The following is a 15,516-nucleotide window of genomic DNA, read 5'->3' as shown; positions in this document are numbered from 1 at the left end:
GTCTGGAGTGTTGTAATTGAGGTGCTTTAGGAGTTGGGTACCTCCAACCTCACCAGAATCTTTGCAAGCAAAAGAATACTACGGACGGAAAGTTATTACATAAAACTGTATTATTTGAGTGTTGCTATCTCTCATAGATTCACATGAATGATTGATCATCCATCATCAGGCTGCGGCTCCACAATCTCTTGAGTGTTGCTATCTCTCATAGATTCAAATGGCTGATTGATCATCCATCATCAGGCTGGGACGCCACCATCTCTTGAGTGCTGCTATCTCTCATAGATTCACATGGCTGATTGATCATCCATCATCAGGCTGCGGCTCCTCAATCTCTTGAGTGTAGCTATCTCTCATAGATTCAAATGGCTGATTGATTGTCCATCATCAGGCTGGCAATAGTCAATATTTAAAGTGCTCATGTGCACTCAAATACCACTGCCCCAGTTATAAACCATCTTTAGTGAATCTACATCATTACTGGACCTGAACTCCAGATGAAGTATTGGAGATACACAGGGTTCAATTAATCCTTCGAGTATCTGCATGTCAAATGATCAAAGCATTTAAAAAGTAAACAATGTGAATCCTAGTGAAGGAAGGAAGCAGGTTTTATGCAAAACAATTAAAGATACCAACTACGGAGAATTGCGGTTACATGCAGATAACTTGTTCATGTCCTGAATCAGATCTGCCATAGATTGACATGCTTGGAATACGACCAGACAGTAGCGATAGTAATAAAAGCAGGTTTGTGAATGAGGATCATCTTATTCCACTGCACTCCTTGCCCGATATCAAATTCCAATCCTGCTATGAAATCCAGCCAATAGTGTTTGACAAGGGCACAAGTTTTCACCCGCATTACATTTGACTAGAAGTAGGACACCAGCAAAAAAAGCCATAGTGGGAAACATCCCTCTTATACAATATGCTGTGCCGGAGCCGTCCATTGGTCTTTCAGATCTCGTACGACACAGTGATACACAGCCTGCCAACTAAAGTACCAGTCCCTGTTGGGATAACACTAGATATCTTAACTGATTTTTTAACATTGTTTCAAATCACAAAAGAGCGCAGAGTTCTCTCTGCAGATGTGGAAAGGTTAAAAAAAGAAGGCAACATTATGTATTGGTTTAAATGAAAAAACGGTAACACCTTAGGTAATAAACTGCAAATTAGTATGAAAAATCATCTTTTCCCTGGGGAACAGATCTAGTGTTGCCTGGCTTATGCTGACCAATATGAAGGTGCAGTATTCTTGTTGAGTTTCCCAAATAAATCTTAGACTCTGTGGAACTGGGGGGTTGAAGGAGCTCACAAAAAGATTTGTACATGTGACTGACAATACCTTCCACTTACTTTCTGGGTGCCACCAACTTCTGGCAAATAGCTGCCATTTCATATTCTGAAACCGCAGATCTATTCCAGAGTCCAGATTTCAAAGTCTAAGTCAGATGTCTGGCCAGGCCCCATTTGTGACTCTGTATGTTGAGCACGTCGGTCCTGCAGCCACAGGGCATGTTCACTGTCAGAGGGATGCTATGCTTATTTGCACTGAGCCACAGCAGTTTAGATTGATTTCACAGCAGAGGGCGACTTTGTGCCTTGCAAATGTAGAATAGATAGTGAGATCTGCTCGGATCCTGATTTAACTTGCCTTGATTTAGGGCAAGATGGCTGTCAGCACATGTCTCATGGGCTTGGTATCTAGTAGGTTTATGTCAAATTTGGACTCCTCTAGTGACCACAAGTTATTTATAACTAAATGTCTTAATAGAAGTCAGGTGGAGCTGGAGCACCACCGCAATACTCCAGCCATGACAAACTCAAACCTTCCCCGCTCTATGTTAAATGGGGTGCAGGAAGTCCTGTTTACCATAAAAGAGGCTTCTGGGGCCCTGCCAGGGCAAGTCTTCCAACTCATTGCAACAAGGCTGTCAAGTATATTTGGGGCAGGAGACTTCTACTTATTTTTTGTACCGGCGACCATAAAGCATGGTGTTTCCGGGAAAAGAAAATTCCCCAGTGGACCCCATTCACATGGAGAAAGCATTCTGCATGTCAGATAAAACCTTTTTTTCATTTTTCCAAATACATGCTCCCACTTCATGAGTTTGTTCCTGGGGAAAAAATGTACTTTGCCGACCGAGCACATTAAACGAGGCACTATCTCCCCTAAGTTTCAGAGCCTTCAGAGAAGCGGTCATTGCTACACTGAAGGCACAGAGGTCCCTTCTGACTGGAGGGGATTCCTAACTATGGCACGCAGGCCTCCACCAGGGGAACAGAGGCTGACCTGTCAGGCCACTTGTCAGGGTCTGATGGTCCCAAAGTGTTGGAGGTGTGCACCTCAGTCTTTCCATGATATTCTTTGCAAGGAACAGCTTAGGGTCCTTCAGATTTAAGTCTGTGTCCTTCACATGGCTTTGTCACCTAAGAAGGGCAATTGTCAACAGATAGCTGGAGTTTGTTGTCCCACTGACCTTCAGTTTTTTGCCATACAGTGTCCTGTCCCTTTTAGCCACTTAAAAGCAACAACACAGAAATTAGGACTCAAAGACGATATACACACTAGGACAGTCTGGGCTTTCCTGACCGTGCAGACCTTCATTGCTTTTTTAGCTGTTACTAGAGGGATCAGACAGTTTTTTTCTGTAGAAACTGGGAGCTCACAGCAACAGCATTGACAACCCTGGAATTATGGAAGACTCAGGTCCTTATTCAGATCTCGGTGGATGGAATACTCCGTCACATGACGGTTATCCTATCCGCCATATTATCATCTCTATAGGATTGTAATATGATGGAATAGGTAGGTTTCTTGATTAGAAGAGGGCCCTCATTGTAGTAGAAGACTGGAATTGCCCTCATTGACTTTCTGCTATAAGAAGAGGAAACTCACACTTTTTGCAAGCTAGGCTGCAAAATGACCTACATTGTTAGGTGGTTAGTCCTATGGATTAGGATCAGATACTCATTTTTTTTAAAATCTTTTTATTGTTTCAAAATACAAACAAACATGAGGGAGGACCATCATAAGTACAAAGTGTCCGACATTCCATAATGAAAGAAGACTCAACAATAATCCAGCAAATCAACAAGGCACATGGTCCCTATTTAAGGCCTGCCGCTGCAATGTCAAGCCCCCTCAATCACCATAGCATCGCACCGGAAACCAGGGCTCTAGGTCATCATTCAGCACCTCATGCAGGGCCACCCTCCTTATCTATCTACTCCCAACCCCCCACCCCTGCCGCCGGCGCTGTTATCTAAAACAGTGAGTGTTATTAAATACTACCCTAGTGTGTGGAGTGTGTGCAGATCATCGCATCAATAATACTAATAATCACTGCAACCACTTGGAAGTCAGGGATCATCTCCCACGCTAATCTCCCTAAGACCAGAGAAGTCGCCTGTTAATGTTCCTCCTCTGTTAATGCGCCGGAGTCTGACCCGTGTCTGAGTCTGACATCCGGAGCTCCATCACCAAGGCCTCCCACGCCCGCGCCGCCTCCTCCGCCCCATCGCTATGGGATCTATGAGCCTGCTGCAATCGAACTGAACTCTCGCTGCCCGCCCACATAAACAATGCCGCCTTCCATCTAGTATAGCTAGGGCCAGCTATCGCCTTCCAGTGGGACGTGATTTCTCTCTTGGCCAGAAGGAGTCCCAGGTCTATAAACTTGCTAGTTATCTTATTTTTACTAGTGTATGGAAACCAGTGTAATAGGCAAGCTCCTTTATCCATAGCAATCTGTCACTCAGTTACTCTACACAGCAACTCGGTTATCTCCTCCCAATATGTTCCCAACTGCGGACAGTCCCACAACATGTGGCTCAGGTCCGCGCCCTGCAGCTGGCATCGGGGGCAGTTTGCAGTGTCGATCCGCAAATACTGATTAATTTTAGCCGGCGTGAGGTATGCCCTACGTAATATGAAAAATTGGATCAGCTGGAACCTAGCTGGTACTCTTCCATGCTCTTTTATATCTGCGACCAGGCCACATCAGGTATTGCCTTATCTAAGTCTGCCGCCCATTGCTCCCGTAGCTTTTGTAGCGGGTTGAGCCCCTCTCCTATCTTTCGTTTATATAGGCAGGTAACCGCCTTATATATGCCCGCTGCCATCACTACGTATTGACACGCTCCGCTTGTAGGCGGTTCTGAGAGGCCAGCACCCCAGTGCTTCTGTATGGCGGCGATCAGTGCCGCGTGTATCAGGAAATGGCCACGTGGAAGACCAAAGGTCTCATGCAATGTACTATAGGGTAATAGTTCGCCATCTGCATACATGTCCCCCACCATCTGCAGGCCCAGCTCCTCCCATTCCGCAAGGCCAGACCAATCCCCACCATGTGGCAACGCCGTACACATGCCCAGCGGTATTTCGGGAGCGTAAGGGCGCAGTACCCCAATTCTATTGTGGAACCGTTTCCAACAATGCCTTAGGGTTCCCTCCATCAGCGATAAATCAGCAGTCCTCAGTCGCTGGTGCAGGATCACGAAGGACACAACATGCCGTGGCACCTCCGCTACGGACGGACCCCCTCCCGCCCCCCCCCCCCTCCGGCCCCCAAAACTCCACCGCCTGAGTAAGAGGTTGGAATTGCGCAGCCAAATAGTACAATTCAAAATCTGGGGCAGCAAGGCCCCCTTCAGCTCTCGGCCGCATCAATGTATCCAGTGCCACCCTGCGCCGACCTGCACGCCAGATAAAGCTGCCCAACGCGGAACGGAGTTGTCGGAAAAAAACAACTGGTATCCGTATCGGTAGGGTCCGGAAGAAGTATAAGAGGCGAGGAAGCGCAACCATCTTTAGTAGCGCCACACGACCTGCCACTGACAGTGGCAGGGTCCCCTAAAACCCGATGTTACACTCAAGGAGATCCTCCTGAGCATGATACACCTGTGTTCCCAAGTAGGGGAGGCACCTAGGTTCCCATGCCAGATCAAGCGGTAGTGCGGGTGGGTCGCATGTACGAGACACCGGGAACACGCAGGTCTTCGCCTAGTTAACCCGCAAACCTGATATGTCCCTGAAACGGTCCAGGAGAGAGTGCGCCACATCCAGGGCCTCCCCCGCATCTCCCAAAAACATTAAGAGGTCGTCCGCATAAAGCGAAATATAGTGCACTTGGTCGTGGAGCCGCAGGCCACGGTACGCCCCCCCCATCCTAGCGCACGCTGCCAATGGATCTACCGCAAGGGCAAACAGCAGCGGGGAGAGCGGTCAACCCTGTCTAGTGCCCCGCCCCACCGGATAAGAGGAGGAAACAACACTAACAACACTAGCAGTCGCCGACGAGTACAATATTTCAGTCCAACGGACATAACCGGCTCCAAGCCCGAAGACTGTCATGACTGAGAACAGATAGGGCCATTCCAGACTGTCGAACACCTTAGCAATATCAACCGAAAGGACCATCGCTTGCCCCTCCATTCCACAGCCTCCATCCAATATCCCCATCAACCGACGTATGCTACTTGCGGTATTGCGCGTCGGAATAAAGCCGGCTTGGTCAGGATGCACCAACCGTGTCATAAAGGGGAGGAGTCTAGTGGCCAGCACTTGGCTCAGTATTTTATAGTCAGTGGTGAGCATAGATAGAGGCCTGTACGCGGCCCTGTCAGTCAGAGGTTTCCCTGGCTTGAGGAGCGGCACAATAATAGCTTCCCTAGTAGAAGAGGACTGTATCCCTTTTTGTCTAGCCTCCTTGTGCATCACCAATACTCTGGGACCCAGGAGGTCAATATACGTTACATAGAATTCAATAGGCAAACCATCGCTTCCCGGTGTTTTGTTGCGCGCCAATTCCTTAATGGCACAGCGTATTTCAGGCAATGTAATATCCTGACCAAGAACCTACGCTTCCTCCTCAATTGCGGGTAGCTCCAGGCCCTCCTGAAACACCTGAGTATCTACCTCGCCAGTCTATAATTGGTTGGTGTAGAGACTCGCATAAACAGATCTAAATCGGTCATTAATTTGATGTTGCTTATGTCCCGAAGACGAGGTTAACGCCAAGATAGGTACTCATCGAGGAGCGGGGTCAGCCAGCCAAGTCAGTAACGTACCTACTTTGTCCCGTTCCGCATGCGCACGAGCCAAGTAAGCTCTATAATCAAAGCACCGTAAGTGCTCTACCACCACCGCTACCGCCTCTTTCCAGGATTGAACCGCGTCGCGCGTCCCTGAGCCATCAGAATGAGCTCTCTCAGCGTCTCGTGGGGCCAGTTCGCCAGACTCTATTTCCTGCAGTAGCAGCTTCCTGACTCCCACCCATTTGGCAATAAAGATCCCACGGACCACCACTTTGAAGGCATCACATTCTAGGGCCGTCGTCGTAGCAGAGCCCACATTCTCCGCAAAGTAGTGCTCTACCCCATCTCCCAGCTCCGTGCAAGACCTGGTCCTCCAACATCTCCGGACGCAATCTCCAAGTCGGGACCCTAGGGCGCTCCGCCACCCAACAGAAGTTCACCTGTAGTGTAGTTCCTATATTCCCAATAGGCTCTGCGCATTGGAATAACAAACAATAGTTTAGACGTAGGACTGAAGTCGACTAGGTCTCTATTGAGTATGTTAGACTGAATTGTGAATGCCAGCTAGCTCAGAGGTCACTAGAAACTTTCTCGAATAAACAAGAAGGGATTAGTTTCTGACAACCATATAACATGACAACTTTGTTCCCCAAGAATAAGAAATATATCTTCAGAGTCGCGGAAACAATAGATGGCTATTTCACTCAGTCAATCGTGCATGCTTCGTTACACCAGGGTTTTTGCAGAGAAATAGACGGGCGTTTTCAATAAAAAGGTTATTTATTGAGCAGTCTTCTTTCTCATGCAAGAGAAGTTAATTGCAACAATCGTAATACTTAGAGTAAAGTAAGTGTGTACAGTAAAAAGAGTATTATGAAATAATACTGTAAAAGCATGATATGGTTTCTAAGCCATAAGATACATAAAATAGATAAAATACATACAATGATAAATAATGACTAAAAGTACTCAACTGGTGCATCTAAAATACATGCTCCCACTTCATGAGTTTGTTCCTGGGAAAATGTACTTTGCCGACCGAGCACATTAAACATGGCACTAACTCCCCAAAGTTTCAGAGCCTTCGGAGAAGCGGTCATTGCTCCACTGAAGGCACAGAGGTCCCTTCTGACTGGAGGGGATTCCTAACTATGGCACGTAGGCCTCCACCATGGAAACAGAGGCGGACCTGTCAGGCCACTTGTCAGGGTCTGATGGTCCCAAAGTGTTGTAGGTGTGCACCTCAGTCTTTCCATGATATTCTTTGCAAGGAACAGCTTAGGGTCCTTCAGATTTAAGTCTGTGTCCTTCATTTGGCTTTGTCACCTAAGAAGGGCAATCGTCAACAGATAGCTGGAGTTTGTTGTCCCACTGACCTTCTGTTTTTTGCCATACAGTGTCCTGTCCCTTTTAGCCACTTAAAAGCAACAACCCAGAAATTAGGACTCAGAGACTATATGCACACTAGGACAGTCTGGGCTTTCCTGACCGTGCAGACCTTCATAGCTTTTTTAGCGGTTACTAGAGGGATCAGACAGTTTTTTCTGTAGAACTGGGAGCTCACAGGAACACAGGAACACCATTGACAACCCTGGAAATATGGATGACTCAAGGCTTATTCAGATCTCGGCGGATGGAATACTCCGTCCGCCGTATTATCATCTCTATACATTATAATATGATTGTAATATGGCAGATGGAATATCCGTCACGTTTGTGATAGAGGATTCCCCCCCACCAAGATCTAAATCCGGCCCTCAGTTCTGTTTAGATTAAGACCTACCTTTTTAAGAGTTTTAAAGTTGCTGATGTGGCTGCTACACAGCTGAAATTAACTAATTGTTGAGGTCAGGGCATTTATGGGCCCCCAAATGCCTAAGAGGAGTCTCCATCAAACCCAAGTATTTTGTGTACATTTGGGTTGCTGACGTAATGAAAACACAGGATATCATAGATCAGTAATGGGGACTGTTGACCGTAAAGCACAGATACTGCCTGTGGTGGATGTGGATATGAGATCCAACAACATCACCTTTGGTTATCATTATGTCCTCTTGCGTGAGTTAAATTTGTGTAGGACAAACGAGTTGGTCATTTGGTCTAAGCTTGTGTTTGCGGGTGTCCACTGCAGTTTGTGTGGTATCCGCGGGGCAGTCTCACGTTCCTTCTTAATCAACATTCTCCATGCCTAAATTAATTGGGTAAAATGTCCCATAGTGGAGCTATATCATTTCGAAATTGGGTATTTTAATTACTCAACACAAGTGTAGAATTAGCAACTTTGTTGGAAATGGCCACAAATATGTCTACTCTTGTTCCCATTGCTTGGACATTATTTCCTTTCTTGTTGGGTGGGACATTAATTGGGATACCAGGTTACTAGATCTGCATTCTGTAGCTGATGCTATGACTGTTTCTTTAATTTAAGAGGTGCACCAATGAATTGTCTAGAGCCCTTTAGGTTTTTTACAATTTTTGTTTGGAGTGTGTCATATTTGAAGATGTTGAGGCTAGGCTCTTGATTAGAAGAGGGCCCTCATTGCAGAAGTAGTAGAAGACTGGAATTGCTCTGATTGACTTTCTGCTGTAAGAAGAGGAAACTCACACTTTTTGAAGCTCTCTTGACTAGGCTTCGAAATTATGTGAAATGAAATGAAATTAAATGAATGACACTTATATAGCGCACGACTTACCCTGGGGCATCTCCGCGCTTGCTTAGGGAACCTGTCCTGGTATTCCCCTGTGAGATAACCCTGGCAGGGTATCCACAAGGTGAAAGCCAGGCATCCCACCGCGAGGGGCCGTTGTGGAGATTAAGCAAGCTATTGCCCAGAGTCGCAGAGTGTGAACCCGTGAGTCGAGAAGGCACCGGAGCGAGAATTAACGAGTCCGTGGAATTTTGAGCCCAAGACCCGCCGAGGCGGGGAATTGAACCCTGGTCCAGGGCCGAACTCAAGCTCCAGGTCTGCCGCCTCTAACCCCTGAGCCACACTTCTGTACATTGTTATGTGGTTAGTCCTATGGAGTAGGGTCAGATATCTTATCGCCAGAAACTGTACAGTCAAACCATTCTGACTGTGGGAAATATTCATGTGGCTGTCAGAGTGGGTTGCTGAGGTAAAGGATCTACGAGATCATGGAAAGCATACGCATATGACCTTTGTAGGAAAGTAGGTTGTGCTTTCATGGTTACCCTCACTTTACTTTTTGCTGGTGCCATTCTGTTTTCTGACTCTTCTGACTGGGATCCTGCTAATCAGAACCCCAATCACTGTGCTCTCTCCCTAAATTGGACTATGGTAAGTACTCTGGTACCTTCCTAATTGGCTACTGCTGTAGCATTCTAAGTCCCTAGTATATGGTACTGAGGTACCCAGGGCATAGGTACACCATGGGTCTCTCATGGGCTGCAGCATATATTATGCTACCCATGAGAGACCACTCAAACTGTGACTACAGGCCAGGCCATTGCAGACCGTGTGAGCCGGTATGGTTCTGTATATCTGAGGTCACTGCACTAAAAACCTAAAAGTCACTGGTAAGGCAGGCCTTTCAATCCTGAAGGCAGGGTGCTCGGTTATAAGTGTGAGGGTGCCCCTGCATGAGCAGGACACCCACTACAAAACCAGTAGTCGATTCTCCAGGCTTTGTAAGTGTGGTCAGCCATTTTACACATATAGTGGCCAGCAAGTCAATTACGAGATGTCTAACTTTATATTGGCTGCACCGAAACCGGTCATGTTTGGTATCAAACATGTTGCCATCCGACCCTAACAATGATTCCAGTGTTGGATGTAGATCCCATGTACTGGGGGCTCCCGGGGCTGCCTCCCTGTATTCCCGGTACCAGCCTTTCAGGGTCTAACAGCAAGCAAGTGCTGCTATCGAACACAGAATCGTTCTGCCCTCCTGCGGCTGAGCCAGGATCGAGCAGGGAAATGTAGAACAATAGGTTTCCTGTCACAGGGAGATGTGACCACCTCCCAGACAGGACTTAGTGTATTGGGTAGGGGTACCTGCCAGTGCCACCAGATTGCTTTGTAGAGCAGATTTGGTACCCTTCTTGCATACTTCAGTATAAACCAGTTCAGGAAGCCATTGGCTCTCGCTCTGGTGCGAAACAGGTCCTCTTGCGACTCCTGTGCCTTCAGCTTGTGGATCCTAATGAGGGTCTTTTATGGCTTCAGTGGGCTCCCCTGCTTGCTCGGGCCTGCTCTGACACTCCTGCACTTGGCGAGTCCCATGGACCTTGCTGGTCGCCACACTGCACCTTCTTCAATTTCCACATCTGTTGCTGCTGGCAAGGCTTGTTGGTGCGCCTGCCAAACACCAACCCTCCGGTTCTAGACTTCCGACGTGGGACAGCTTGTGAACCACTCCAGGTCTTCACAGAGTCGCCTGGTCCTCACAGCTGCAGCGACAAGATCACAGGCAAACTTTCTGCATCTTCCGTCATCGGTGGTCATTGGTCTTCTGTGGCTCCTGGTCACTCCCGAGTGGTATAAACTCTGTCCCCTCTGCTTGCAGATACTCCTCTTCAAGAATCCACCCTTGGATTGCACCGGAGTCTTTCACCTTCTTCATCAGCAGCATCTTCACTAAAAGTCCTCCATTGTGGTCTACGGCGATTTCCAACTTCACGCCGCACTTATACACCCGGCTTTCCAGGTGTAGGTGTCCTGGTTTCTGAGGTATCCACAGTTGGGTTGATTCTCCAACCTTCCATCTTCCACCGGGTTTCTTCAGGGTCCTCTGGGAAGGGTCATTTTTTGCAAAATGGCAACCGCAACTTCCCCTATGGACCTACATGAGTATGCAGCTGTGTTTCCATTCTGCACACAGCCTTCGTGGGGTTCCTGGGTACTTACCTTGGGTACAGAGCTCTTCTAAGTCTTCTGGGTCAAGTTTCGACTTTGGTCGCGGTTCGCATTCCATTGTATTGTATTAGTATATGGTTTTGTCTTCCCTTGAAGATCATTGTGTATTTGTGCAACTTACCTGTTCTCCTTTTGAAATATTGTGTGTACTGTGTTTATATCTGCGGGTAGGAGATATACTAATGTGTTAGTGAGTGTGTATAATAAATATTACTATTTTATAACTACACTGTGTGGTTCTTTTTTGTTTACACTACATGATTAGAACAGGCAAAACAAGCTGCTTAACACTGCTTCTGGACTTAGCCTCAAGGCTACTCTCCACAGCTACCACTTACAGAACTTTCTATGGTTATCTAAGACCAATAAAATCACCATGAGGGTTGTCTGGATTAGTGCAGGGTGCTTCACTTAAATAAGTGTGCACCATATACTAAGCCAGCCTCCTACAACCTTCAACACATTTTTGACAATGCAAGACATATATAGGGGTTTGAAATATAGGGGACAGTGAATAGGCTTAAAGCTGTACATAGGTCAAATAGATGTGATCAGATTAACTAGAAAAGTTATAAGAGTCCTCTACCTCTGACTTGTCAGCATGAGGAATAGAGTTCTGAGGTTGTTTTGCCCTTCATGATTCAGCTTCAACAGAAAACAATCCCTCTTCAAATACACCATCATCATCCTCTTCTCTCTTCTTAACTAGAAGAAGGCTCCAGCAGCATCTAGAGTGAGGCAGAACCAGAACAGGTTCAGGGTCAGACTGATGGTGGGGCAGCCGGCACAGTCAGAATATGCCAGTTTTAAAGAGCTTGGGCCACTGCCAACAACGGTCTTCATGCGGATGAGGTTGTAGCCACTGAGAAGTGACGAATCAACAACTTACTGAGGACTATAGTCACTGGTGATGATGGAACGCTGGAAATCACACTGCTGCTGATGAGAGAGAGCTGATCGTAGTCTTCAATGAGGAAGTGCTGACATGCATCGCTGCCAAACTAGTACTGACAGACACAGTCGACAAGTGAGTTGTTACAGAGACCATATATGTTGGAATGCTGACAGGAACTGTTATTTGTAGTGTCATCTGAAGAGAAGTTGATTATGTAAATTTTGTGGCTGCAAGGGCCACTGGCGAAGATACTATAGATGCCCCTATTGTCCACAGTCACTTAACTGATGATGCCTGAGTAGCTGGTCTTCTGAGGTTACGTGAAGTCAGATTTGAGGCTGGCAATAAAGGTGGTGACAGCTGGTGAGGGTTTAAGGGCCAGCCCAGGAAGCAGTGCATGATGAGACGAGATGGCCTTTTTCTTGACAGCAGAGAAAAAAGCCAAACTTTACCATTTCTTTGAAGAGGTGCCCTGTCAACTATCCTCCATTGTCAAGGCAACATTCAGAGTTGATGAGTATATTTGTAGTGAAAATCTTTAAAGCATCACACTTTTTATGGTTGTGGTGCCGGTGTAAGCAATAAATGCAATCCAACTGAGGGTCATCAGCATAAATCATCTTCTAAAAACATGTTTTACCAGCCTTGAAGGAAATCTTGGTTTTGGTCAGCCATGACTGAAGAGTATTCCCTGGGGCTAGATCCTTAAAACAGACAGAGAACCCAAACATGGTGTTATGCTCTGTTAAAGGGGTTGACAGTAGTCCAGGACGACAAACACTGAGGCCCAAAAGGCTTGGTTTCAAGTCAAACTAGGCAATGAATGCATACTGCTAAAGGTTCTCTTCTTCTAATTGACATGCCGTAGACGATAAGAAATAAGTACCAAGCTTCACAATAGAGAAGGTGCATGCACTGAACGCATCAGCCCGACTGACCATCTCCATGTATTGACGGCATCAGTCCCTCAAGTCATCCCGCCTCTCCCACGTATGCATAGCTGTCAGTGCTGCTTCTTAGCCAAACAGTACTACCAATGCTGGGATGATTTTTCAGCTCGTAACTGAAAAGATGAAAGCAAAACTGTTGCTGGAAACTCCAAGACTGGCTGCGGGTGCCATACATGGCATGGATCATAGCAAAAGAAAGGATCTGCAATGGGAATTAATCATCAAATTTAGAATGAGATGAGCCTGGTCCTGAAACTGCCCATGAGAAGAATCCCAACCTTAACCGGACTTTATTGGTCAACTCGAGTACCACCAATTACTCTAAGGTCACCAGCCTGTGTGCTTCTCATTTATTACTTGTCCCAGTTAGCATAGGTCCCGCGGAGACAATAATTTGCATTGCACTTGTAGTGTTTGCTCTACTTTTGCAATCTCATTGTCATTCTATCCTTAAGCACCGAGATATGGGTATTTGTGCGCTCAATAAATTCCATAAATAAATAAAATAAAATATTGTATTCACATATACACACTTCTCGTGTTTACTGTACACTATCTTTGTAAAATGTACACGGTCTTAGGTTTGATATGTGGCCCTTGCAAATTTGGATTGCGAGCTTCTCATCATAGTTGCAGAGGCAATCAGAAAAGAGGATACAAATGGCATTCTAGAGGGAGTGTAGTAAACAAAAGTATAGCTTTCCCACTATGGGTAGAGTTAACCTCTAGCACCAAGAAAATATTTTACAACATGCAGCGCTTAAAAAGAAATAAAAAATCCTGTAAAGCTGAGACCGTTAACACAATGACACATCAATTATAGCAAATCCTTTACCAGTGAATAGCCTATGTAAAGATCATTAACACTTCTGGGCATTGGTGTGCTCTATAAACGAATTTTCATAATAACAATAACAAATAGGTATGCAAGGTGTTTACCAGATACAGGATATGAAGATCGTTCTCCAGTACAAATCCCTTCATGGCCCTCTGAAGGTCTGCAAATATCCCCAGAGCCTCAGAAGGAGCTAGGGAGGAGGAAAGGGTTGCAGATCCGAGCTGAGTGGGACGGTAGACTTCAACTGTGAATAAAAAGAACAGTGAGGAGGTAGAAGACTGGATTCTAAATCCTCAGTTATTTGGCCGTCATTTAACAAAATAAGACATAAAACAGGAGAGGAATAATACTTAGATCACAGGTTCCGTGAAGAAGGTACTCCTGGTTTTTGCATTGGCATGCAGGTGAAGTGGAAGTTGTCAGTGAAGCACGCATCTTGTTCAATTTCTGGAATGTTGTTGGTGTGGGGTCCTATGAAGCGGCAGCTCATAAACAGAAGAGGTGTATGACATACAGAGCACAGCAGGGTCTCGGTCTACAAACATCTGAGTTTTAGAGCCATATTAGCTGCATTCAATCCTAGATGTCACTAATGGTGCTAGATACTTTGTGGTGAGCTCCGGATAATTTTCACAACTGCCAGGGAGATTGGTCTCCTCTGAGTATTTAGGTGACGGATGGTCACAGTCATAGAATAGAACTTCAAAAAAGGGGTTGACCCCTAAGCAACACCACAATGGATGACAGTTTTAGAAAGCAAGTGGCCCAGTTTGGATTGGTGACTGTCCTTGTTAAGTAAGGAAATGTGGTCTTCGGTCAATATGAATAAAAAGGTTCAAGCTGTCCAGTTTATTTAAATGATATAGCGCCCTCTCAGAATCTTATAAAGGATTCTTAAGGAACATAGGACTACAAACCGGATTCACGTGAGCATGCAAAAAAACTCTGGACAAAAATAACAGAAGAGGCAGGATGGATATTTTGACCATAATTACAACTTTGTAGAGCTTCTTAGAAGAGAGTCTACAATCAATTGTTCTATGAGCAGGAATAACTGCTATAAGAAAAGCAGTCTCCCAAAAATAACCTTAATCAAGGGATCAAAAGGCTTATAAGGCAAAACAGACAGACCCAAACTCAGTCACTGAAATGGATTACAGTAACTTGTCAAAAAGTCTGTCTTTTAGTAGGTACTAAATGTTGGCTACTAGGATTTACCCAAATCAACAAGTCCCTCGTCCTGGCCATGCAAACAAAAGGTAAGTTGGCAATGTTTTAGCATGTGCTTTGAGAACAGACCCTAACTAAAGAGAACATTAAAATATCCTCCCCCCAGATTAAAGAGCGTGGGCCTTGTGGGTCTATGGATTCAAAGTGACTGCTTAGTTCTATTTCAGAAGATGAATGCTCAGTGCACACAAAGGCATACATGTAGACAGTACTCAAACTAGATCCATTCAAAGGAACGTGTAAAAATAAGAACCAAGGAAGACAATTTGTTTTTCACAGTAGAGATGTACGACATCAAAGTACTAAACAAAATTCTGATTTTGACGATGATTTCTAATCCCCTTCCAATACATTTCTCATGTGAGGTTTTACGTACGGATTAACTCCAAAACTCACATGCAAGTTCGAGACTCTACACTTCACACAGTGCTTATTACTACTCATCAACCTTGGTGTGATAACCACCGCGCCAACAAATATTGTCCAAACCATGTTCTCCTGTAAGTTAAATGAAGAACTGTGTTCTCACTGTATGGTCAAAACTGTACCATGCTGTCATTTTTCAATTTACTAAACATTTATATCAGTTTTTTTCAAAGTGTCATGATAAGTTCTTAAAGTGCTTTAAATGCTTCCTGGAGAAGTACTAGACTTTGATGCATTTGAAATGTGTCTAGAGTG

The 15,516-nt window shown here is 45.5% G+C and overlaps 1 protein-coding gene across 1 annotated transcript in view; it reads right to left on the bottom strand.

Annotated features, from left to right (window-relative positions):
- Positions 1 to 15,516, bottom strand: part of POLQ (DNA polymerase theta) — a 415,163-nt gene that overhangs the window by 274,746 nt on the left and 124,901 nt on the right. The window contains exon 13 of the mRNA XM_086935619.1: positions 13,707 to 13,849. Coding sequence (XP_086791745.1) covers positions 13,707 to 13,849 — 143 coding nt within the window. The remainder of the gene's footprint in view (positions 1 to 13,706; positions 13,850 to 15,516) is intronic.

This window comes from Lissotriton vulgaris, chromosome 8 (genome assembly GCF_964263255.1).
Source record: "Lissotriton vulgaris chromosome 8, aLisVul1.2, whole genome shotgun sequence".
NCBI classification, from domain to species: Eukaryota; Metazoa; Chordata; class Amphibia; order Caudata; family Salamandridae; genus Lissotriton; species Lissotriton vulgaris.
This window is presented reverse-complemented; position numbering and strand designations above follow the sequence as displayed.